Source organism: Oncorhynchus mykiss, chromosome 17, assembly GCF_013265735.2.
Source record: "Oncorhynchus mykiss isolate Arlee chromosome 17, USDA_OmykA_1.1, whole genome shotgun sequence".
Lineage (NCBI taxonomy): Eukaryota > Metazoa > Chordata > Actinopteri > Salmoniformes > Salmonidae > Oncorhynchus > Oncorhynchus mykiss.
Window position 1 is genome coordinate 24,134,332 of NC_048581.1, and position 27,227 is coordinate 24,161,558.

Here is a 27,227-nt window from a genome sequence, read left to right on the forward strand (position 1 = left end):
TCATTACAGTTTTGATTAAACTAGCCAATGATTCATGAGTTATTGATTCAGTCTGCCAATCAATATCTCCGTTTATCAAATTGTGTAGATGATATATCCTGTGTATGGCACTGGCCTCTTAGAACACATATGTCATTCTTGTCATTCATTTGAATGTGTTATAGCCTAACCGATGAATATAAAGAAGGGTTATAACTAGTGACAATACAGACACTATAAGTAATGACAGGTTACGACTGTGGCGTATCTTTTTCAATAACATGAGAAGCCGAACTGTGATGCTTTATTCAACTGGAACTAATATAGACTAGTTTGGTATATCTCGGGAGTTTCTTAGAATGCCACATCTGTAGAGACTATGTCATGAGAATGATAACAACCTTTGTCATAAATGGTGGTATGACATACTACTTATGACTTAAGTTGTTCAGTTGGTAGAGCATGGCAGTTGTGGGTTTGATTCCCGGGGCCACCCATTCGTAAAATGTATGCACACATGACTGACTGTAAGTCGCTTTGGATAAAAGCATCTGCCAAATGGCTTATATTATATTATTATATTATAAATCACAAGACCTGGCATAGTTTATTGCCAATTCAAGCTAAAACACATTTCATGAGACAAATTCACTGTTTAGTACAGTACCTCCTGTCTAGAATCATGCAGGCAATAGCCAAAGTGAATGATTGGATAGACTACCCTTACATGTTTATCATGAACTCATGAATTCAGTAGTTATCCTCTGTGTTGTACAATTGAACACAGAGCTACTGTAGTCTACCTATGGGTCCCTCAAGGCAGCTTACTGTACTCTTGGGAAAGTGATATTTTTGAACTTTGCCTACAGCAGGCATACGAATCAATATCTCATTACACTCCAGACTCGTGGGACTCGACACATAGCTAACAAACAAGTTATTATCAATCTCATTAAATATGATCATACTCGATGTTGTCAACTCAAACACTCCATGTTGCACTCAATCATGCACTCAGGCAAGTATATTATATTTTCAGAATTTCCCTGTAGTGTGCTTATACATCAATATCTCTTTAAGATTTACACACATGCAGGCTTTTGGGATGTTGTAGCTTATATTATACCTAACCTGCAAGGAACATCATGCGCCAACAGCCATCAGATCCACATAGACCTACTCAACCATTAGACGTACTACATGTATTGCACGTTGTTAGTTGTTGCTGGTGATTCCCAGGCCAGTGTTGTGTTCAGTTGTGTTTTGGGGCTGTGCAGTCTCATGGGCCTCTCTCTGGCCTAGTTTCCGTTGTAACCATGCCCCTGGGATCACCACTAGCTAGTCACTGTGAGAAGAAACTGGAGGGAGTAATCCCCAGACTGTCTCACTGTGTGTGTGTGTGTGTGAATGAGAGAAATATGTGCTTGTGTGTGAGAGAGAGAAAGTGAGATAGAGAAAGATTCTGTCCCTCCACCAATCTCAACACTCTGTTGGTGAAAACAGCTGGAAACGCTTATCCTATGAGAACAGAGTGAGAGGGGGGGTGAGACACAAGTCTTTGTCAGGGGTGAAGTGGTCATTTGACCCAGGGGGACACGTCTGCTTAGACACAGAAAATATTACAACACCGCTTCTTTCTTGTTCAGGTGAGACGAGTGTTTAAAGAGCTGGTAGCAATCCAGCAGTATTTGCTTTTCAAATGAAGCCACCGCTACTCAATAAACCCAGCAACATTTGGAAACCTTTTGGACGTCCCTTTAGTCAGAACCAGCAGTGCTAGTTGTTGTTTAGCATCATAAAACAGGCCTCCAGGGGGTTGTTTCCTACTCAAATATTTATTGAGCCATCAAAAACAGAATGATGACCTGAGTGAAAAGGCCTCTGTTTTCCAATGGTTACTGCTCACTGAGAGAATCACACTCGAGGGTTTTTATTAGGCTGGGCTTTAGGCTTGGCCCATTGTTTTCCTCAGTTTGACGACGATAGGGTCCAGCAGGAAAGAGAGTGGTGTCTGTATGTGTGTGAGTCAGGGTGCTGTGCTGACGTCTGTCGTCAGTGAAGTCATTGTACTCTGTTCACTTCACACAGGCTCGCCCCGTCACTGAACAAGAGGCCTTGGAAGTGTGTGTATGGTGAAGGAGTGTGTGTGTGTGTGTGTGTGTGCGTTACATTTCATTGTGTGTGCCATTTTATCTGTCCTCTCTTCTAGCTCGAAATGAGAACTCATACAAGCTCACATCTCAGTCTTGTTTTATGCAAACAGTCGGTAAAATTTGAACAGAGTGTGGAAAAAGGTCCTTTCATTACTCATCCCCCTGATCTTGAATTCCCTCCAAGCCGACCTGGTGTCCCTGGAGGAGTTCAAAGGACAAATAGATGAACAGGTTGTTGAGACATATAGTTGTTTCGAATTGTCACTCGATGTCACTAGTTTGCGTTGCCTTGTTAGGAAGCATGTGGTTTTAAATCACACACACCACACACATACATCTACTGTTTGTTTGCTGTTGTATTTGTACTTTTGCCAGTGTCTTCTGTCTGTGTTTTGTATTACATAGTCTTGAACCATTTTTTATCCCCTGTCCCCACATGAAGTGTTCTGCCTCTTCAGGCCGTCATTGTATACTGACCAAAAAATATAAATGCAACATGTAAAGTGTTTGTCCCATGTTTCGTGAGCCGAAATAAAAGGTCCCAGAAATGTCCATGAACACAAAAAGCTTATTTCTCTAGAATGTTATGCACAAATGTGTTTACATCCCTGTTAGTGAGCATTTTTGCTTTGCCAAGATAATCCATCCACTTGACAGGTGTGGCACATCAAGAAGCTGATTAAACAGCATGATTGTTACACAGGTGCACCTTGTGCTTTGGACAATAAAAGTTCACTCTGAAAGCGCAGTTTTGTTACACAACACAATGCCGCAGATGTCTCATGTTTTGAGGAATTGGCATGCCCACAGGTGTGCAGGTATGTCCACCATAGCTGTTGCTGGAGAATTGAATGTTCTGAAACAAAGCTGTAAATGTCCCAGTTCTCCCATAGCCTGCATCACCAGACATGCCACCCATTGAGCATGTTTGGGATGCTCTGGAAGGATGAATACGACAGCGTGTTCCAGTTCTGCCAATATCCAGCAATTTCGCACAGTCATTGAAGACAGCGTTCCACAGGCCACAATCAACAGCCAGATAAACTCTATGCAAGCAGATGTGTTGCGCTGCATGAGGCAAATGGTTGTCACACCAGATACTAACTGGTTTTCTGATCCATGACCTCAGTTTTTTTTTTTTAAGGTATCTGTGACCAACAAATACATATCTGTATTCCCAGTTATATGAAATCCATAGATTAGGGCATAATTAATTTATTTCAATTGACTGATTTCCCTATAATGAACTGTAACACAGTAAAATCTTTGAAATTGTTGCATTTTGCGTTTTTAATTTTGTTCAGTATAGATAAGAATGTGTCATTAAGTGACTTGCCTGGTTAAATAAACGTTACATCAAATAGAAAGGAGGGATCCGTGGATGTTATTACTGGAGCCCTGAACACATGTTGCTGAATGTCTCAACCACCGACAGATGTTGTCTAGTCACTTTGGAGAACTTTATTTGCCTGGAACAATTGGGAAGTCTTCTTCAACCTCAGTCTTTATGAGCACTATAAAACGATTAGATTATTACAAGATGGGATGTTTATTAGGGAACACATCTTAATCATCACCAACATGTACAAATTGTTATTTTTGTATATATATTTTTTGACAATATAAATTATGTACTGTAGCACATCCCATTCTTTTGATATCCAGTAAACCACATGAAACATTGCCTCTGGCTCCATGTCATTTCTGTATGTCGACACATTCGGGAGTCACGATGCGAAGACGGACAACGTGTGTGGGCAATATGTGGGGCTTGCAATGGTAGTCCTTGCCCTTACTGTGAGAAATTGGCCATGCAGTATACTGCAACTGTACCTCACTGTGTGTGTAGTCTAGCGAAGTGGCGATTTCAAAGTGAGGCCTCTAGGATTGCGTAACCCGAGCTGTACTGTATGAAACAGGATATAATGAACAGCTCTATGTGAATTGTTCTACTGTACATGACAAGACAAAGCAGAGAGAGGGAAGGGGAGAGGGAGGAGGAAATGACAGCTGAATGGACACTTTTCCACTTTTTCCTTGTCTCTCTCAGAAAAACTTCTGTTTGCCTGGTCCAGGCCTGCACTTCCTGTTTCCTGTTGGCTGCTGCACTCTTAGAAAAAAGGGTTCCAAAACGGTTCTTTGGCTGTCCCCATAGGAGGACCCTTTTTTGTTCCAGATAGAACCCTTTTGGGTTCCAGGTGGGACCCTTTTGGGTGCCATTTAAAACCTTCTATGGAAAGGGTTCTACATGGAACCACAAAGAAATTTACATGGAACCAAAAGGGTTCTGTCTGGAACCAAAAAGTGTTCTTCAAAGGGTTATCCTATGGGAACAGCTGAAGAACCCTTTTAGGTTCTAGATAGCACCTTTTCTCTAAGAGTGTGGTTGGGGAGAGGAAGAGAGAGAAAGGACGCCTGCGCTTCCTATGCCCTGGGTAGAGAAGGTAGAGAGAGGCGAAGGACGTGGAAACTGGAACTGACCACAGTTTTAGGAGGGGTGGTTGGGTTGGTGAGCAATCAGGGGCAGTATATTGGCAGAGCTTATGCAAACCTGTATTAAATGGGATTCCCACCATAGAGCCACTGCCAAACCAAAGCCCTTGGTCTAGTTAAAGTTAGACTTAGATGGCAGGCTGGTTGTTTTTGTTCTCTTGGTACAGTATGACCTGGTGAATGTGTAGAGGAGACACACACACACACATGGACACACATGCGCACGTCTTCAAGCTGTCTTGTCGTCCGTAACCTCTTTTCACCTGTTCGTTTAATAAATCTGACTCTATTAGCTTCGTTGTGGTTACTATGGAAAGTGGATTTCCCTTTAGATCTATTCTCAAGCGAATAGTATTCCCATCCTTGTACTTCATTCAATCCCCACGCATAATCCATATAAAAGTCATCTGGCTAGCAGTATGTAATGCCTTTCTGTTTTATGTGTTAGGTTAAGTATAGTGTTTTAGGCGGGGTTCAGTGTAATTTTGTGGCTAGGCCCACAGTCTATGCTCCACCAAGCCCTCTGCTCAGCCTTCCTCACTCTTAAACTGGGAAACTGGGAAACACAAGGGTTCTACAGAGACAGTAAGTAATTTTCTCAATTCGTAGACACAAACTATTGTAGTTTGGTTTATTCAGAGTCTTACATTGTGGTTGCTAGTCACTACATGTGGTGGGAAAGGTGAGTAATTTGTGAAAAGCTGAAGAAAAGCTGTCAAAATATAACTAAGCTAACCATAGCCGTGTAGCCTATGATTCATGGTTGATTCATGGAAATAATCAGAGATCCAATTTGCTCTTATTCGTCTTTCTCCGAAATGCCGGACATGAATGAGACTTTTGTCTCCCAAGCTGAAACCATTTGCATCACAGCAAGAGATGATGACGAACGAGGGCTTTCTCTTGCTAGATCTGGGACACTGGGTGTCTGGGACACAAACTTGTTTGATTCATTTGTATTTGTCCATGCATGTACTTTCCCTCTTTGTTTTTGAATGTTTCATCAAACCCCTTTGGCTGTTGACATGAGCGCAGAATAGAATAGAATAACAATTGAATAGACAGAATAGAATATATCGTTGCTGTATTTCATTTGGTTGCTGATGTCACAGGGTATCCAGAGAGTAATGCATGTAATTATATTGTAGTAAACTGTTATAAATACTTAAAATAACAGTAATGAACTGAATCACCATTTATATCCAAACTAATTACCTTAACCTCCTATTTATATGATATATTATGTAGTCTGCTACAGTGATTTACGATTTAGGTTGGGCCCATTGTTTCCATAAATCTCCCCCACCCATCTATCTGTTAAATGTTCCAGTTGCCAAACCAAGAAGTGGGTCTGATGGTAACAGCTGATCTTTAGAAGCTAGGGCTAGCGTGCCAGCCAGTACAGGTTTACGACTAGATTGCCAAGAGTGAAGGAAATGTTTTATGGTGTTAAATCTGGGTTCTCTGTGTACTGTAAGTACAAATCAAATACATTTTTATTTGTCACATGGACCGAATACTACAGGTGTAGTAGACATTACAGTGAAATACTTCCTACAAGCCCTTAACCAACAAGGCAGTTTTAAGAAAAATACAAAAAATAAATAATTAAATGTAACAAATAATTAAAGAGCAGCCGTAAAATAACAATCGCGAGGCTATATACAGGGGGCACCGGTTAGTCGAGGTAATTGAGGTAATATGTACATGTAGGTAGTTATTCAAGTGACTATGCATAGATAATAACAGAGAGTAGCAGCAGCATAAAAGTTGGGGGCACTACAAATAGTCTGGGTAGCCATTTGATTAGATGTTCAGGAGTCTTATGGCTTGGGGGAAGAAGCTGTTTAGAATCCTCTTGGACCTAGACATGGCACTCCGGTACCGCTTGCCGTGTGGTAGCAGAGAGAACAGTCTATGACTAGGGTGGCTGGGGTCTTTGACAATTTTAGGGCCTTCCTCTGACACCGCCTTGTATAGAGGTCCTGGATGGCAGGAAGCTTGGGCCCAGTGATGTACTGGACCGTACACACTACCCTCTGTGGTGCTTTGGTCGAATGCCGAGCATTCGACCAAAGCACCACAGAGGGTAGTGTGTACCAGGCGGTGATGCAACCCGTCAGGATGCTCTCGATGGTGCAGTTGGTTTTGTCGTGCCCTCTTCATGACTGTCTTGGTGTGCTTGGACCATGTTAGTTTGTTGGTGATGTGGACACCAAGGAACTAGAGTGTAGTAGAATAGGGGGTGTTATGCAGTAAAGGTCATGTATAAACGTATTTTAAATACATATTAAATATAATATTATCTACATTCTCTTTTGTTTTCTGTTTTGAAATTGCAACATTGTTTGATTTGCCCAGACATGCATACTATTGAAGAATGTCTAACCGTATGGCAAGGCCGGGATTTTATCTTGATTTGAACGGTGCGGCAACACTTGACGACCCACCATCTGGGATTCCATCAGCACACCTTCTGTTGCTGGGAAGACAACTCACTCTTATAACACTGTGTTGTTCAAATGTGTTAAACCTGTGTAACATTAGAAAACAAATCTAACTCCCTCTAACTGACAACTAGGGAGTAACTTTATGTGTGTGTGTGTGTGTGTGTGTGTGTGTGTGTGTGTGTGTGTGTGTGTGTGTGTTTGTGTGTGTGTGTGTGTTTGTGTGTGTGTGTGTGTGTGTGTGTGTGTGTGTGTGTGTGTGTGTGTGTGGTCCCCTAAAATAATGATTCAGAGTGTTTTGGCTGTGTGGACCAACAGCCGCTCACGACTGGCTGTACTTGAACCATGAGTCAACCTGCAACGCATCTACGTGCTATTTTAAAGTGTTGCTGGAATTTTTTACCCTCATCTGAGAGTGGAAAAAAAAAACTTTTCAAGCTGTCAAACAGCACTATTCTCCACAGTCAATCCTATGTCAATCCAGAAATATAATTGAGGTGACACCTACAGTGTAGGTTTGTTTTGCTTTCAGGTAGTGATGGGCTGTACTAGGCTGTTAACTCACATTCAATCCCATTCACTCCCTGAGGGACGACATAGTCTATTTTAGGTTGGGACGAGGGCATTAGGTTTAAGCTTGATATTTTGGGCGTGGGTTGTGTGATGTGGATAGACTAGTTCTGTTTTTCATTGTGATTCCTATGAGGATAGATCCATCTGTTCTGCTGTTTGGGATGGGATCGTTTTAACTAAGTTCTCCCTCCCTCCCTCCCTCCCTCCCTCCCTCCCTCCCTCCCTCCCTCCCTCCCTCCCTCCCTCCCTCCCTCCCTCCCTCCCTCCCTCCCTCCCTCCCACCCTCCCTCCCTCCCTCTGTTGGCACATCCCAGAGAGGTTTTGCTCCACGGTCAAATTAAGCAGCCAAGTGGCATCGGGTGGTGGAGGAGGGAGGATGGCAACATGCCGGTCAGGTCAAAAGCATTTATAGAACAACACACCCACTCTCTGAAAGTCAGGTCAAGCCCACACACACTTGCTTGAGGCGTACACACGCACACACACACACACATACACACACACATACACACACACACTTGTGGGGTGTTAGGCACCCACACTATGCAGCATGCAGCTCTTCCAGACCCTCCAAGGGAAATGGTGTCAGATAAAGTCCATATCTATGTGGATTGCTATGCACTAACACTTTCTTCATTCATCTAACCTCCCTTAGTTTTGGCTTTCCGTTTTGATTCATTACGTAGTTTCTTGTTCGGCCTTGAGCTGTAAAAATATGGTTTAATGTTTGGTGATGTATAGTGTTTCTGGTAAAGGATAGCCTACTTTGCTGAAGGTGGAACACAACAGGTGAGGTCCTTACAGAATAACTTGTCTGTCTGACTACAGACTCTGTAAAGACTCCAGTAAGTAAATTCACCAACCCTCCAGTGCCACTGACTTTGGCAGCAGCAACACAAATCAAGCCAAGCCTTTGAAAGGGTAAAGTCCTATGGAGCCACTAACACCTCATTAGCTAGCATAGCATAGCCTGACAGACTTCAAGTTGACATCGCCATAGGAGTCGCTAACAGGTCACTAGCATAATATAACAGTGGCTTTGATTTTAGCATAATATTTCCATGGGAGTGAAAAGGCTAGTGCTGGAGCCGCTACTCGCTAACACAATACAAATCAAACCAAGCCGTTGACACTAACCCTATGGAGTCACTATCACGTCATTAGCTTAGCATTAGCATGACATAATTCCAGTGGCTTGGATGTTAACGTAACATTTCCATGGGTGAGAATTGTGAAAACACTCAGTTTGGAAGCTAGCCAGCAATAGCTGGTGTCATTCCAGCAGCAACAAGGCCTTTTAACACAGAGCTTTGTTCTTGGGAGAGTATTTTGTTTCAAGTGGCTGATTCTCTTACGCCAGGTCTCTTTTGTTTGGGCTAATTCTTCTAAGGCTAGCTGTTATGACTGTTCTTGGCAGGTTGCTGCAGGGACCAGTGTGTAAGATGTATTAGGATGAGGGTTCGCTGTGCTAGTAGGCCAGGGGATTAGGGAAACACCTGTGTCTGACACTTCACAAGGGGAACTTGATTTTCAATGGCCAACATATCATGAGGTGATTTTCATCTCTAGGCATAGTGAAGATGGCTACATTTCCTGAGGTGAATTGTTTCTATATTGACAAGTCGACGACATTTAGTTCTCAAAGTGCAACCATAGGCCTACACAGTGCTGTAGCTTCATTTAGCCTATTTGGTTGGCTGACAAAATCTTATTTGATTGTCAATTATTTGACAATGGCTGTCTTTGATCGCAATCTTTGCCTTGATTTTGAGTAAACGCCAGATGTGAACATGTTTGACATGCTTTATGATTATGAAGTATATGGAATCTCTGTGAACTTCAACAAATTGTGTGTTTTTGTAGCAGAGATTGGGCTGAGAACAATGAAGCCAAAGGGACAATGGTTTAGGTTTGGGACTTAACCTCAATGTCTCTCAGTACTATAGCATATTAGAACTGTGAAAGGCTATGTTCAGTAGCAGTTAGCCTTGATTTTAACAGTCTAGTTTTAACGTTATGTTTGTTGCTTGCTATTTTGTGACTTCAAATAGCCATTTCACCAGATATCCTACTGTATATTGGCACAACACTTCCTCTGTAGATATCCATCATAAACTTGAGTTCCAACCCATTCAACCGTCCTGACTGACCTCTCTTATGGGAATTTTCCAGACTCCTTGATATCTTTCCTATGTTCCCCTATGTAAGATTAAAGCCGGAGATGATATCAGCATCAATTACATTACCAACCCTCCGGGTCTGGAACATAACGGTCGGTTTCTACACGTCATCTATCATATAAATATAGTTACTGGAAGGAACAAAGAGCCTCAGACAAAGCCCCATCCACTTGAATGGGAATGGATGTTGTAATTGTAACTTGTGGCTGGGGCAGGAAGTGCAGAGGTTCAATGGGTAGAGAAGGTGAATGAGATCACCATGATGTTCACCCGCTATTACACCTTGACAGATATATGTTTGTGTCATTGACCTTTGAAGTGCAGGGGTTGTTGCCTTGGTATGCCGTGTGTCTTGTCCACAGTGTTAACCATGCGCTTCCTCTCGTTGCAGGTGTATCTCATCAATGTCACATACTCTGACAACACCTCCCACATAATCTACAGGAGATACAGCAAATTCTTTGACCTTCAGGTAATGTTGACTCTCTCCTGTCCTCGCCTACGCTCTTCAGTGGATATATGTATTTCTATCCAAACATCTGGTTTTATTGAGACAGAATCATAGCAGATCAGAACGTCTATTTTTCTATCTCAAAACGGTATGCTTTCACTGTCCCTTTTTTGAGATTATACTCTGAGCGTTGTGAGGGATTATTCTTTAAAAACATGTCTGCACTGCTATTCTCCACACATGGTTGAGTCAATGAATCAATGTGAGTTTTAGTAATTGGTCTGGGAGTGGGGGAGAGGTATGGTCTGTATCTCTTGTAGCCTCAGAGACGCAGTAGTGATACAACACGTACACACACACACACACACACACACACACACACACACACACACACACACACACACACACACACACACACACACACACACACACACACACACACACACACACACACACACACACTCATCTCTGCCTTGGCCCCAAAACGTCAAGGAGCTGACAGGCTGTTATATAGTAATTTAATGTACTGTAGCATGTTTTATACCGGCCTGCCGAGGGACTCTCAGGTGATGTGTGTGTGTGTGTGTGGTGACTATTGGAGCGTTTCACATATAAGCTTACATGACTCTTATGTTTAACATGCCAAAACTACCCTTCAGTTTAGACCTGTATTTTCTTTGGAATGGGAGCTGGGCTGCTGCAGTAAAAACCCTGCAGGTTGAGGAGATTGTGTGTGTGTGTGTACATACACTCTCTACACCCCTGCTCTTTGCAAGCTGATAGGCAGAGTAGCAGCATAGGTCTTGGGATCTCCCGGTCATTCTGGTCAATATGAAAGAGCCATACATAGAGAAAGACTTGGGTTGATCTCAATAGCCTTAGTGTGCAGCCTGACAGGAAATGATGTTTCAATCAGGGGAGGAAGGTTCCTACCCTCAAAGGTCCCATTGATAACCAGTGGGTGCAATGGAAAATAGCCTCCCCCATGGAAGTGATTACTCCCAATGTGTAATAAAGCAAAGGTAGAATAATAAACAGGGTTGACTGAGGAAGTTTGTATCTTGGTTCCACTGCTGAAACGTAGGCTATGAGGAGATATAGGTGAACACACACACACACGCACACACACACACACGCACACACACACACACACACACACGAGGGGTTCAAATTGCTGCTTGGGAGCTAATGGCCTCTAATGGGTTGTGGATGGTTTCACACAGAACTACTCAGTCACCAACAGAAAGATTGATTTAGTTAGCTTTTCTGATTGAGAAGGGCAGAGGTCCTCAGACTAGGTGGAGAGTCCAAATGTCCCCTAGACTAAGTCTATAGTTTATTGTGTTGTCAAAGAAAGCAGCATTCACAACCAAATGCATTTATTTATTCAACCTTTACTTTTATGCAGGTTTGTCTCACTGACATACAAGGTTTTGCGAGAGAGACCTGTTAAAACCTTGATATAGGCTAGTAATGACTAGTTTTCAGTCTAGCACATCTGGCTATGCAACTGTTAATATAGCTGGCTTTGAGGATCTCTTAATGTCGTTGATCGACATAAGAGTAGGTCAAGTTGCCCCTAACCACTAGTCCAGGGTCAGATGTTTCTTTAAATCCTCCTGAAGGTTAGATGTTTGGGTTATGATACTCTGATCCTAGATCTGTGGTTAATTAAGGGCAAAACTTCCACCTCAAATCTGAGACACACGGCTGTAGTCAAAGAGACTACCATTGGCAACAATAATTGGTCTTCTCTTAATACCCTCACACAAGGGGATGTTATTAACTATTAACTAAGCCCTTATGCCAGGAGAAAGGATATACACTGGAAACTCTGTCTTTCATCTCTCCGTCTCTCTTTTTCACCCTGATGTTTTCAGACAGACCTGGAGCCTCTCTTGTGTAAACATGTATCTGGTCCAAAGAGACCCCGCTGCTCCCAGCAGCCTTTGCAAACCCTGAATGGGCAGCACCTCTCTATATCCACAGGCAGAAGCTGCACAACTGTTATTCACAACAGCTGACATAATGGATTTAGAGGACGGGTGCGTGTTGACTTTGTCCCGATGGCTCAGATGGTTACAGTGTGGTGTGGAGAAGGCCAACGTTGTGGGTTCAGTTCTAGCTCGGGCCACATGCACGGACTGTGTGTTGCTTTGGATGAATGTGTCCACCAAAATGACCAACTACTGTGAGGGTGGAGAGTTCCAAGCCGTGTAGGTAGACAAAGCACCAGAAGTAGTTAGCACTCTGTACACATGTAGAATATCCCGTGACCTTTGACCTCTGACCTCTCTTTAAGGTTAAGGGTTGTGTATTGGTGACACAGGACCAGAGTGTAGCATAAATAAAGATATTTGGCCTCAGTTGAATGGGTAAGGTAATACAACCCTTAATTGCATTTAGAGTACACTGTAATGTGTTTTCTAACTCGGTGAGTTTATGAATGCATTAAGGCACTGGTAACAGGATATATATTAGTGCTAGTGGGTGCCCACTGTAGTCTTTGTGTGTGTGTTCCTGTGTGTGTTCCTGTGTGTGTGTGTGTGTGTGTGTGTGTGTGTGTGTGTGTGTGTGTGTGTGTGTGTGTTGCCAATGCAGAGAAGAAGCTATTAACTGGTGATAGAGAGACTATTCATTTGAAATGATACTAGAATCTCACAACAGGGAACCATATCCTACTTCATCATTTGGATTATTTCCCCCCAATTTCTCAGCTTCAAGGAAAGGGTTGGTCTCTCTCTTTCTTTCTTTAATTATCTCTCCTCTCTCATCTCTTTTCTCTGTCTGTCTTTCTCTTTTATTTATCTCTCTCTCTCTCGCTCTCTCGCTTTTATTTATCTCTCTCTCTCTCGCTTTCTCTCGCTCTCTCGCTTTTATTTATTGCTCTCGCTCTCTCTCTCTTCTCTGGCTCACTCTCTCTCTCGCTTTCCCACTCTTGCTCTCTTTCTTTTTAAAATCTTTTATTTATTGATCTCTCTCAATTTAAGGGGTTTCTTGGCATGGGAACCATATGTTTACATTGCCAAAGCAAGTGAAATAGATAATAAACAGAAGTGAAATAAACAATAAATTAACAGTAAACATTACACTCACAAAAGTTCCAAAAGCATAAATACATTTCAAATGTTATATTACGTCTACATACAGTGTTGCAACAATGTGCAAATAGTTAAAGTACAAAAGGGAAAATAAATCAACATAAATATGGGTTGTATTTACAATGGTGTTTGTTCTTCACTGGTTGCCCTTTTCTTGAGGAAATAGGTCACAAACATTGCTGCTGTGATGGCACACTGTGGAATTTCACCCAATAGTTTATCACAATTAGATTTGTTTTTTAAATTCTTTGTGGATCTGTGTAATCTGAGGGAAATATGTCTCTCTAATATGGTCATACATTGGGCAGGAGGTTAGGAAGTGCAGCTCAGTTTCCACCTCATTTTGTGGGCAGTGTGCACATAGCCTGTCTTCTCTTGAGAGCCATGTCTACCGTTCTCAATACCAAGACTATACTCACTGAGTCTGTACATAGTCAACCTTTCCTTCATTTTGGGTCAGTCACAGTGGGCAGGTATTCTGCCACTGTGTATTCTCTGTTTAGGGCCAAATAGCATTCTAGTTTGATCTGTTTTTTTTGTTAATTCTTTCCAATGTGTAATAATTATCTTTTTGTTTTCTCATGATTTGGTTGGGTCTAATTGTGTTGCTGTGCTGGGACTCTGTGGTGTCTGTTTGTGTTTGTGAACAGAGCCCCAGGACCAGCTTGCTTAGGGGACTCTTCTCCAGGTTCATCTCTCAGTATGTGATGACTTTGTTGTGGAAGGTCTTCCTTTTAGGTGGTTGTAGAATTTAACGTCTCTTTTCTGGATTTGGATAATTAGTGGGTATCAGCCTAATTCTGCTCTGCATGCATTATCTGGTGTTTTACGTTGTACACAGAAGATATTTTTGCAGAATTCTGCATGCAGTCTCAATTTGTGAAATCTTGGTTGGTGAGCGGACCCCAGACCTCACAACCATAAAGGGCAATGCATTCTATGACTGTATTAAGTATTTTTAGCCAGATCCTAATTGGTGTGTCGAATTTTATGTTCCTTTTGATGGCATAGAAGGCCCTTCTCGTTCACAGATTTGTGGAACTTACCTCTCTCTCTCTATCTCTCTCTCTCCTTCCTTATTTCTCTCTCTCTCTCTCTCTCTCTCTCTCTCTCTCTCTCTCTCTCTCTCTCTCTCTCTCCTTCCTTATTTCTCTATCTCTCTCTCTCTCTCTCTCTCTCTCTCTCCTTCCTTATTTATCTATCTCTCTCTCTCCCTCTCTCTCTCTCTCTCTCTCCTTCTTTGTCTCTGTCTTTTCTCTATTGTTCCTCTTCAGTAGTTCAGTTTGGGTTACGTGAGGCCAGAGTTGAAAGATAGATTTTTCTCTCACTTCACCTGAGAAGTGGACAGGTCCTATCTAACAACAAGGCACGGGATGGAAAGAGAGGGGTGAGATTAGGTGCAAGGAAAGAAAGAAAGGAAGAGGGACTGTTCTGGGGGGAGTGTGAATGAAATGACACAATCAGTGCCAAGAGGAAGAATATACTTTTTTTTTTCAGAAAAAACACACTCACTCCAACACTTTATACTTACCTCAGCTTGACTTGATATATTTAGTAAACACTTCTAACTACTTAATATGTAGTGTAAATAAGTAGTGTAGTAATGTAAATCAGTGGAAAATTTTACCTTCCATTGCTCTCAAACTTATTTCTGTACCTTCCCACATCCTGTTGATTACAAAACAACTCATCCGAGTCATTAGTACTAGTCAGGCACATGACTGGACCGTCCTGGCTTGTCTACAGTCATGTTAATATAGTGACTCTCTACTTATGTTCAAGTTATGACCAGTTAGTCGACTACTCTGTTTCCAGGCGTCTGAAAGGAAACCAGTTGGAACAGGAACTAAGTGTGCCCATGGGCACTGGGAAGGCCAAAGACATTTATGGGAGCTTCTATTGCTTCTTATACCAACTTAATAGTAATAGTGACACTGAAAACCCTTTTAATCTGACATATATCTTCAACATATCAACACTCGCAAGTTTTAGTTTAGGTTGTGATTTGTACGTGGAGTTTTTCCCAGTTAGGAAAAAGTCCCTTCCCTAATTGATGAGTAGCCCCTGTCATTTGAGGAACCTCTGAGGGATCTGTGAATGGGCCTGTGTCCTTCAGTCTGGCACAAGGCGGGTATTTTTTTTGAAACCCTTCTTCTGAAGGAGGGAACTAACAGACTGACTGATGTTTTTATGAGGCTCTCCTCCATTCTGTATTCCTCTCCACATCCCTCTCTTTCCTCTGTTCGCAAGTCTCTCTGACTGACCATGGCTTCTGACGGAATCTTTAGGTTTCGGGATGCTAATGCTACTGAAGTTTGACAAATCTTTCTCCTGTTGAATATTTGAGATTGTTTATTGATAAAAAAACAAATGGATATTCACATATTTTGCCTTGCGTTCCACTTACGCCGTCAAATTCCACTTGCATAGTTGATGTATGTTATGCCCTTTGAAAAACAGTCACAAAAGCCTACTGTGTAGCCAGGACCGAGGCAGCCCATATTCAATTCAACTCCGCTCAGTAAATTATACAGTATCCCTCTGCCAGAGCTTTGAAAACGAAGGTCGCCCAAAAGTAGAATCCCTTACCCTCGGACCGAGGACTCTTTGATTGACTCACATCTAGACCACACAGCATTATTGATATGGCATCTCCAAGGATGGACGGCTGAATAGCTTCAGCTCCCTCGGCCCCCTCGTTCCTCTCGGCCCCCTCGTTCCTCTCGGCCCTCTCGTCCTTGTCGGTGCTCTTTGGATGTTCTGTACTGTGCTGCTGCGCTAGGCAAGGCTCGGCTGGGCTACAAGGGTTCCCATTGTCTAGGGTCAGGAATAAAGGACTACTTTATGAGCCCAGAGTGGAGAAAGAGGGAGGGAGGAAGGGAGAGAGAGAGACACATAGGGAGATAGAGCGAGATGGAGATGGAGAGGGATCAAATCGAATTGTCACATGCTTCGTAAACAGCGGCTGTAGGCTGACAGTGAAATGCTTACGCACGGGTTCTTTTCCAACAATGCAGAGTTAAATATTTTCAAAATTAGAAAAAAGGAAATAGAAATAGTGACACTAAAAACACTGTGAATAACGAATAACAATAACGGGTAAAAATAACAAATCAAATCAAATGTTATTGGTCACATACACATGGTTAGTATATATTAATGCGAGTGTAGTGAAATGCTTGTGCTTCTAGTTCCGACAGTGCAGTAATGTCTCACAAGTAATATAACAATTCCCCAACAACTACATAATACACATAAATCTAAAGGGATGGAATATTAGTATGTAAATATAAATATATAAACATGACTATATACAGAGAGTACCAGAACCGAGTCACTGTGCAGGGGTACGAGGTAATTGAGTCAGTTGAAGTCAGAAGTTTACATACACTTAGGTTGGAGTCATTAAAACTCGTTTTTCAACCACTCCACAAATTTCTTGTTAACAAACTATAGTTTTAGCAAGTTGGTTAGGACTTTGTGCATGACACAAGTCGTTTTTCCAACAATTGTTTACAGACAGGTTATTTCACTTATAATTCACTGTATCACAATTCCAGTGGGTCAGAGGTTTACATACACTAAGTTGACTGTGCCTTTAAACAGCTTGGAAAATTCCAGAAAATGATGTCATGGCTTTAGAAGCTTCTGATAGGCTAATTTACATCATTTGAGTCAATTGGAGGTGTACCCGTGGATGTATTTCAAGGCCTATCTTCAAACTCAGTGCCTCTTTGCTTGACATCATGGGAAAATCAAACGAAATCAGCCAAGACCTCAAAAAAAAAAAAAAACGAGAGACCTCCACAAGTCTGGTACATCCTTGGGAGCAATTTCCAAATGCCTGAAGGTACCACGTTCATCTGTACAAACAATAGTACGCAAGTGCAAACACCGTGGGACCACGAGGCCGTCATACCCCTCAGGAAGGAGATGCATTCTGTCTCCTAGAGATGAACGTACTTTGGTGCGAAAAGTGCAAATCAATCCCAGAACAACAGCAAAGGACCTTGTGAAAATGCTGGAGGAAACAGATACAAAAGTATCTATATAGACGGTAAAACGAGTCCTTTATCAACATAACCTGAGAGGCTGCTCAGCAAGGAAGAAGCCACTGCTCCAAAACCGCCATTAAAAATCCAGACTATGGTTTGTCCTCTTGCCTGATGAAACAAAAATAGAACTGTTTGGCCATAATGACCATCGTTATGTTTGGAGGAAAAATGGGAAAATTGCAAGCCGAAGAACACCATCCCAAACGTGAAGCACGGGGCTGGCAGCATCATGTTGTGGGGTGCTTTGCCGCAGGAGGGACTGGTGCACTTCACAAAATAGATGGCTTCATGAGAAAGGAAAATTATGTGGATATATTGAAGCAACATCTCAAGACATGAGTCAGGAAGTTAAAGCTTGTTCGCAAATGGGTCTTCCAAATGGACAATGACCTCAAGCATACTTCCAAAGTTGTGGCAAAATGGTTTAAGGACAACAAAGTCAATGTATTAGAGTGGCCATCTCAAGCCCTGACCTCATTCCCATAGAAAAGTTGTTACACCAGCTCTGTATGTAAACTTCCGACTTCAACTGTAGGTAGGGTTAAAGTGACCAGACAACAGGATAGATAATAGACAGTAGCAGCAGCAGCGTATGTGGTGAGTGTGAAAGTGTGTGTGTGTGCCGTCAGTATGCATCTGTGTGCATGTTATGTGTGTGTTGGAGTGTCAGTGTAAGTATGTGTGAGTGTGTGGGTAGAGTCCACTGTGTGTGCGTAGAGTCAGTGCAAGAGAGTTAGTGCAAAAACGGGTCAATACAGGTAGTGTGGGTTGCTATTTGATGAGCTATTTAGCAGTCTTGTTTAGAAGTCTTATGGCCTGGGGGTAGGAGCTGTCGTGCCTTCTTCACAACTGTGTGGGTGTGTACGGACCCATGATCGATCCTTAGTGACGTGGACACAGAGGAACTTGAAGCTGTCAACCCGCTCCGCTACAGCCCCTTCGATGTGGATGGGGGCGTGCTCGGCCCTCCGTTTCCTGTCGTCCACGACCAGCTCCTTTGTCTTGCTGACGTTGAGGGAGAGGTGGTTGTCCTGGCACCGCACCGCCAGGTGTCTGCCCTCCTCCCTATAGGCTGCCTCATCGTCATCGCGTCGTCAGCAAACTTGATGATGGTGTTGGAGTCTTGCACAACCACGATGGAGGAGAGAGGCCCAGATTGGAGAGAGTGTTTTTCACCTGCGGGACAGGAAAGACACCTACACGTCAGACACAGGCACTATTCTTGTGCTTCGTGCTTAGCGCCGCTGGCGTACAATTGGGCACTTCACAGGACAGACTGGCTCAGGGCCTTCGCTCAGGTTGGGACGGAGGGGGAAATACGGAGGGGGAAATATGTAGCCGTTTCCCACAGCCTTGGCGCAAGGGATTAGGAGAGAGAGCTAAATTTAGGATGAATAAACGGAGTGCAGTCTGTTTGTGGGACGTTTCATCATGGCCCAAAGCTCACACTGTGGCTAAGCTGAGGAGTGGCTATGCTGAGGAGTGGCTATGCTGTGGAGTGACTAAGCTGAGGAGTGGCTAAACTGAGGAGTGACTAAGCTGAGGAGTGACTAAGCTGAGGAGTGACTAAGCTGAGGAGTGACTAAGCTGAGGAGTGACTGAGCTGAGGAGTGGCTAAGCTGAGGAGTGACTAAGCTGAGGAGTGACTAAGCTGAGGAGTGGCTAAGCTGAGGAGTGACTGAGCTGAGGAGTGACTGAGCTGAGGAGTGACTGAGCTGAGGAGTGACTGAGCTGAGGAGTGACTGAGCTGAGGAGTGACTGAGCTGAGGTGCGTTTAGGGGGAAGGAGAGAGAGAGAGTGAGAGGGAGGGCTGGAGGGAAAGAAAGAGAGAGGAGAGAGAGACCCACCTAGCCTTCGTTGTTTAGGTTAGCAGCACTAGTGTTTCTCTACTCTGTACGTGTGTGGAGGAGAAGGAGACTTCAGTGTGACTGCTTTGTGTTCTCTGTGAAGAGGTTGAGAGCCCCTTGTCAAGGACTGGAAGTCATTGTGTGTGTGTGTGTGTGTGTGTGTGTGTGTGTGTGTGTGTGTGTGTGTGTGTGTGTGTGTGTGTGTGTGTGCGTGTGTGTGTGTGTGCACGCACACAAAACAGCAGTGGTTGGAGTCAGTCAATCCAGAAATGTGATATTAGCAAATGGAGGATCCCCTTTGACAGTTACATTTTTAGCAGCTCCCAATTAAGAAGTGCCAGGAATAAGACTGTGTGTGTGTGTGTGTGTGTGTGTGTGTGTGTGTGTGTGTGTGTGTGTGTGTGTGTGTGTGTGTGTGTGTGTGTGTGTGTGTGTGTGTGTGTGTGTGTGTGTGTGTGTGCATGCATATATGTATGGCAGAGAGAATCCTTGCCTGTTTGCATGTTTCTATCTTTATACAGTATAGGTGTGTGTGTGTGTGTGCATAACATGTACAGTATGTACACCACTGTGTGCCTGTCTGTCAGTTTCACACTCCAGTCTCTCATTGCCCTCCAACACTCTTTTCATCTAGTCAAATATTTCCAATGCCTTGCACCGGGCCAACAGCTCTTTCCTGTTTACTTCTCCCATCTAACCACCTGTTATCAGAAGACATATGGCCACTGAAAGACTTTGTCTGTAGCTCTCTCTCTCTCTCTCTCTCTCTCTTTCTTCTCTCTCTCTCTCTCTCTCTCTCTCTCTCTCTCTCTCTCTCTCTCTCTATATATATATATATAATTACAGGCCTCCTGTTCAACTCAAGGTCTTCTCAGGCTGAGGGGGAGTCTCAGTCGATAAAAACACTTGAAAGGTTTTTCCCTTAAACATCAATAGCTAGTGCTATGGCTTGCAGAGTGGAGTCGTTCAAGGTTTCATAGAAATGTCCTTTGGATTTTTATAAATAATACGTTTTTTGATTGAAGGAAGGTACATCTCTTTGTCCGAGAACACAATGTGTAAACTGTTTTTAGTTTGCAGGGCGGTCGCAGTGGATAGACATTACACAGAGTTGAAGGTTGGTTGGAGAAATAGTACTGTTGTGTCAGTGACATCTGAGCATAGTATGAAATAGCAGGGTTACATTTACAGCGACACCTCAGATAATGTGGCTTACAGGATATAGAATACATACCCATACATTAATAGGGTTCTGTGGAACTTTCCTGATCAGGGTAAAGGTTACCCATATAGGCTACAGGTACAATACTCTAGAGCAGGGATCATCGACTGGTTGGGGGGCCTGAACATAATTACAAATCATTTGTAGACAGCAAATTGACCGCAAGAAGCCCAAAAATATATAATATTTGACTAAAACATAATAATTTCAAACCTTGCTTGACATTTGAATACGATCACATGTACTGAGTGCACAGCACATTAGGAACAGCGCCCTAATACACTCTCCCTTTGCCCTCAGAACAGCCTCAATTCGTCAGGGCATTGACTCAGTTGTCGGATGCGTTCCACAGGGGATGCTGGCCCATGTTGACTCCTAACGCTTCCCACAGTTGTGACAAGTTGGCTGGATGTCCTTTGGGTGGTGAACCATTCTTGATACACACAGGAAACTGTTGAGCGTTAAAAACCCAGCAGCGCTGCAGTTCTTGACACAAACCGGTGCGCCTGGTACCTTCTACCATACCCCGTTCAAAGGCACTTAAAATGTTTTGTCGTGCCCGTTCTCCCTCTGAAAGGCACACAAACTATAAAACCACGAAGGACCTCTGTATGACGTGTCTCATGCCAATTCCCTGGTATCCTATCCTCCTTAGCTATAGGTAGCATTGGTTAGTGGACCGGGTGTCCTTCTATGCCATTGTAATAGCTATAGCTCCTCTCCAGCCGAACCCTTGGTTAGTGTTAATGAACAACGGTTCAGTCAACAGCAGTCCTGTCTGTCTGTCAGTACACGGCTTCTCATCACTACCTCGTCAGCCTGGAACGGCCCTGAACCTGGCTTCTCACACAGTGGTTCACACCGTTAATTATAATCCGGCTGTCTCTCTCTCTCTCTCTCTCTCTCTCTCTCTCTCTCTCTCTCTCTCTCTCTCTCTCTCTCTCTCTCTCTCTCTCTCTCTCTCTCTCTCTCTCTCTCTGTCTTTCTTCCTCGTTTCTGTCTCTTTCCTTTCTTGTTTTGCTCTTAATGGAGGGCGAATTCTCAACTAATCCGAGGCCCACTCCACCTACAGGTCAAATGCATTAGCTTTCGCACAGCTAGGGGCTAGAGACTTTTGAGGATGGTGGTCTTGTGAGGATTTGTGTGCGTGTGATGTATTGCTGCTGCTCATCCCAATTACCCAGCCAATCTTTATATTACAGATGATCCAATTTCACCCTCTCTCCTCTCTCTCTGGCTTTCCCCCTCAATCGGATTACATCTGATGGGGATAGGCAGGAGGAGCTTTGAGGAAAGATCTTCAGTTCAGATACAAAATCCCTTTTTAGAAATAGAGCGACAAAAACACTACTTTTCATTAAACCTTCATTTATAAAGGTTTGCCTCAAAAGTATTTTGCCGGAAATCATGTTCAAGACAGCAGCTGGCATTCTCAACCGTGTCCTATGACCAGATTCTCAACTCTGCCCCACTTTTCATTTGAACTATATTGTCTTATAATGAAATAGACCTGAAATAACCCTGTTTTTTTTTTTTTGTGGAAAGGAGAAAAATGCAATCTCTGTCAGGAGTCTCATTTCCCCTCCACGCCCTTGGGAGCGCGGGCAGAGCGTACGGGGCACACACCAGGGGCGCTGGCATCCCTTCCTGCTGCCTCTCTCTCTGGGCTTGTGGTCTGGCCACGTGGCTCAAAGTTTGTCCCGATTCCAAGCATGGAAACTCTGAGAATGTTGGCTGAGCGCTAGGCTAATTTAGGTACTGTTAGAGGGCTCTCTCTCTCTCTCTCTCTCTCTCTCTCTCTCTCTCTCTCTCTCTCTCTCTCTCTCTCTCTCTCTCTCTCTCTCTCTCTCTCTCTCTCTCTCTCTCTCTCTCTCTCTCTCTCTCTCTCTCTCTCTCTCTCTCTCTCTCTCTCTCTCTCTCTCTCTCTCTCTCTCTCTCTCTCTCTCTCTCTCTCTCTCTCTCTCTCTCTCTCTCTCTCTCTGCTGGCTGGCCTATTTTTCTACCTTTAACTGAAGCAGGAAGCTGCAGTTGGTAACCTGAAGCCATGTTCTTTGTGCTTTGGTGGGGTTTGTGCCCACTGGCCACAGAAGTAGAGGTTGTTCTGAATCAAGGGTAGAGTTAGTTGTGGTCAGGAAGAGGGTGGCAGGGTTACTGGAAAACTACCGTCAAAGCTTTCAGGATTGACGGCAACATTTACTGCCATAACTACATTGATATCAGACCCCTTGTCTAGAGTGCCAACCTTCTCACACTAAGAGAGTGAGACATGATACTGGTTTTGTTTCCCACAGTATTTAAGTAATGTACTATGATGGGAATTTCCAGTGTTTCTCTCGCGTTCTTTCATCCCATGGGCTCATGCTTTCTCGAGCACTGCGGGAACGTAGAACAACCGCAAGACAAGAGTTCACCTGTGTGTTATAGTGTACAGATCTAGACCCAAAGATCCATTGGGTCTTTCCAGTTCCCACGGTTGTGTAATAAAGCCTACAAAAGCGTGTTAATGACCAGCCCCAAAACTACGGCACCAAGCCTTGGGATACACAGTAAGCTTGAAATTCCAACCCCCGGATCCCATTCCCGTTCCAATCCCTGGATCCCATTCCCGTTCCAATCCATGGTATGATGATGATGGGCTTCCTAAGACTTCCATAGCCTTTCCCTGGAGTCTTGTTCCAGGCCAAGGCCGGATCTGGAGTCTGGAAGCTGGAAGAGGAGAGCTGGAGCTATGATGGACGTGACCACATCCCAGCACCTGTTGCCTTGGGACTGGGGAGCTTCAAGTGGAACCTACAGGGTTACAACCTAACAACACTCCCCATTGACTTTACCAGAATATAGCCAATTTCTCCAGAAACTCGAATCCATACATCACCTCACCCCCTTCTGAAATGGGTTAATACATGTTCCATCAAGACACCTGGAGGCACCGAGCTGTGATTTGTCGAGATCGAATGCCAAGGTCCCAATTTATATATAGAGCTGCAACTGTGAATGATTGTGGTTGGAAGGAGCACTAGCTCGCTATTCGCTAACCCCTGTTCCCCCGAATCCAGACATCTGTCTCTAGAAACTCGATACCTCGGGCCACTAATGCGTGTCCAGACTTGATTCATGTTGTCCATTCGTCTCCTCAGTCGCTCTGTCTTTTGTGTGGATAGCGCTGGAGTGGTATAGCCTGGTCCCAGATCTGTTCGTGCTGTCTTGCCTAACTCACATGGTCAATATCACAAGATAGCACAAACTGATCTGGGACCAGGCGAGTAGTGGTAGGATTAAGAAGGAATAAGGGAAGAACCTGCGTTCTGTTCTGGCAATACTAGACAGGCAGAATATCAATTAGTTTGAACCCTTCCCTCCCTCCCCCTTCAGCCCCCTTTCATTTCCTGCCTTGTTTACACCAACATGTCTTGTAATTAGTGGATTAAAGCGAGTTGCTAGAGAGAGAGAGAGTCCAGGGCTGCATCTCACACGGCACCCTATTCCCTCTATAGTGCACCACGTTTGACCAGGGCCCAAAAGGCTCTGGTCAAAAGCAGTGCAATGTACAGCATAGGGAGTAGTGTACCATTTGGGCCGCAGACCCAGGAAATAAATGAATCCGCCTCCGCCCACCATTACAAGCTGCAAAGACTCACTATGTTGACACTACACTGAGTCAACCTGACTGCTGCTGATTGTTTAGAGTTGGTTTGATTCTCAGTCGGACCATGTGATCATTACCGTGGAAATGGTGGGATCCCATGGTTCTTCAGTGTTATGTGGGTCGTGAGTTTGTTTCATAAGTGGGGAGCTGCCAAGTGTGTGCGTGTGTCTTTGTGTGCTTGTGCGTCTATCTGTGTGTGACTGTGTGTTCTGTCACTGAGCTCTGTCAAATGTGTGGTTCAACCAGGGGTAGATCCTCTTGAGTCACTCTTCACAGGTCACATGAAGTGAAGCAGGAAGTGAAGCGTGTCCATGAGCTCTCTCTCTCTCTCTCTCTCTCTCTCTCTCAATTTGATTCAATTCAAAGGGGCTTTTTTGGAATGGGAAATGTAATGTTTATATTGCCAAAGCAAGTGAATAAACAAAAGTGAGAAGAAAAAGTGAGAAGAAACAGATTTAACAAAAACATCAACAAAAAACTATTAGAAATAGTAAACAGTAAACATTGCACTCAAAAAGGTTTAAAAAGGATATAAGAAAAATATATTATATATTATTATATATTATATTATAAAATATGTTATATTATCAGAACACTGTACATAGCTCATCTCTCTCCTCTCTCTCTCCTGTCTCTCTTTCACTCTCCTCTCTCTCTTTGTCTTCCTGTCTCTCTCTTTTCTCTCCATCTCTCTCCTCTCTCCCCCTCTTTCTCTCCCTCTCTTTCTCTCTCCTCTCTCTTTCTCTCCCTCTCTATCTCCTCTCTCTCTCCCTCCCTCTTTTTCTCTCTCTCTCTCTCGCTCTCTCTCTCTTTCTCTCTCTCTCCCTCCCTCTTTTCTCTCTCTCCTCTCTCGCTCGCTCTCTCTTTCTCTCTCGTTCTCTCTCGCTCAAACTCTCTCTCTCCAATACACAGCGGACACTTTAACTTAAATCCCAACTCATTCCCACAACTCCATATATGGCGTGCCTATTATAAGCCACTGTGCATGATATGAAGAGGGGCCTGCTGCAGCTGTGGGCCGTAGCCTACAATGTTATCCATATTCAAAGCACATTTCCAACACCAACGCCTTGTTACAGTGCACCTCGGATTTCGCCAGCAGTGCCGGGTTCACGTGCTAGTTGGAACTGTTGAAGCTAGGGTTCTAAATGTCTTTATGCGACCAATAACATTTGATTTGATTTGACTAGGGAACTCAGAAATGTACGTCTTGCTAACTGGTTGTAGTTATAGACGTTCAACCAGTTAGCAAGTCGGACATTTCGGAGTTTCCGTTTTTTTCCCCGACTAGCATGTGAATGCAGCAATAATGATAAGTGCTCATAGCAGAGATGATGTAGGGATAGAATTCTTAGAGATACTCACTGAAAATAGAGGTAAAGAAACATGTTCTGTTTGTCTCTTTTTTCCCCGACCTGACTCCTCTAATAGTGGTCCAGAGCCTCACAGTCTTATCCAATCAGAATGCTTCAGAACACTCACACTCATTCTCTCTAGGCTGGTTACCAAGGAGACAGAGTCAGGTCTGAGAAGTAGTAGCTACAGCCATAGTCCCAGTTGGTATTAGATAGAACGTTGTGGCCCTGCTCGCCTGTGGGGGAAACAACCTGTGGTTACCTAGGTTACCCCATTGGCTCACAGCAAAAACTTGACCTTTTTCAGATGCAATTTTTTGTGTTGTCCACTTGTTTTATTCAATTACAAAAATACATTTGAGAGAAGTACAAGATGTCTAAAGATGACTTTTCAACATTGCCTGCTCCCGAGCGTTGTCACTACTTAGAGAAACATAATATTGTAGGGCTTCCCTCTCGCCCCTTTTCATGACGGTGCTAGCAGCGTGAGTGCTAGCTAATTAGCCAAGACCAACAACACAAATAAATGGACTATACAGCTACAAGTAATGAGTGGAGTTACAAACGGACAACACCAAGCAAGTTTTTTTTTAAATTAAAATTTTAAAATTACATTTCTATTTTATTTTAAGGGGTGGATCAGCTTAATATTGCGGAAACAATGTTGCTTCCAATGTAATTGTCTGCATCATTTCCAATCCCCCATATTTTTGGGGTAAATATATATATATATCCATACACGCATGAATACATATACACATATATACATACACATACCTATATAGACATACATACTCTTTTTTAAGAATATACCTTTATTGTTATTCCCCGCAAACCCTTCCGCCGATCCCCCAATTGGAGTAAACTAATAAACACTTCTGCTTCTACCTTCAATCCATACATATTATACACACTCTACAGACACAGTCTACTTTACAATAGTTCTCTCTTGTTTGTTTTTAGTCCTTCCTGTATTTCTGATGTCCATCCAGTTTGATTTCTATTTGTAACTGTGCTATTTCACAAGAGTTCTGAACCTATATACATTTTACAGATCCCGTATGCTTTACATTGTTTACCTTAACACCAAGCAAGTTAAATGTCTTACCTGTGATGAGATGTTTTCCCACAGACATAGGTACGTGTAGCCTACTTGGACACGAGGACCCCACATTCCCCACTCTCCAACGCCAATTAGCCCGAAGCCACAGCACAGGGCTCATCTAGCAGGCTCTATTTCCCTACAAGAGGGGGCATTACGAACCGTAGGTCGGGATTATTTTTGACCGGGTTACATTAAACAACACAGCAGCTTTTCTGCATGTTTTGTTATTTCTGTATAGCAAAAGAAAAATTGAAAACGAAGTTGCCTCTTATACAGTGGGGGTAAATTGTTGGGCGTTGTCGAGGAGAATGTCGTATAATTCCGTAAATACCGACTGGGACTATTGTTCTGAATGAGGCTGCGTTCTCGTGTTCTTTTTTCTTCTCCATATCGTCCGGGGATTTTTATTCCCACCTGTTTTGGTGGTGCCGGAATTAGCGCCCCTCGCCCCTGTTCAGAGAGACAAAATTTTTCTGTGGTCCCACATTTCCCGATGGGATGGGGAAAACGCATCTCCGAGAGCCAGGAGACTGTCCAGGGGGAGGAGGAGAGATAGGGAGAGGAAAGGGAGAGATCTGGGTATTTTAGGGTGAGGGAAGAGGAACGGCAATTGGCGGAAA

At 43.5% G+C, this 27,227-nt stretch overlaps 1 protein-coding gene across 5 annotated transcripts in view; it reads left to right on the forward strand.

The window, feature by feature from the left end:
* Positions 1-27,227, forward strand: part of LOC110493536 (SH3 and PX domain-containing protein 2A) — a 119,283-nt gene that overhangs the window by 709 nt on the left and 91,347 nt on the right. For all 5 annotated transcript variants that reach the window (XM_036949457.1, XM_036949458.1, XM_036949461.1 and 2 more), the window contains exon 2: positions 10,217-10,297. In XM_036949457.1, coding sequence (XP_036805352.1) covers positions 10,217-10,297 — 81 coding nt within the window. The remainder of the gene's footprint in view (positions 1-10,216; positions 10,298-27,227) is intronic.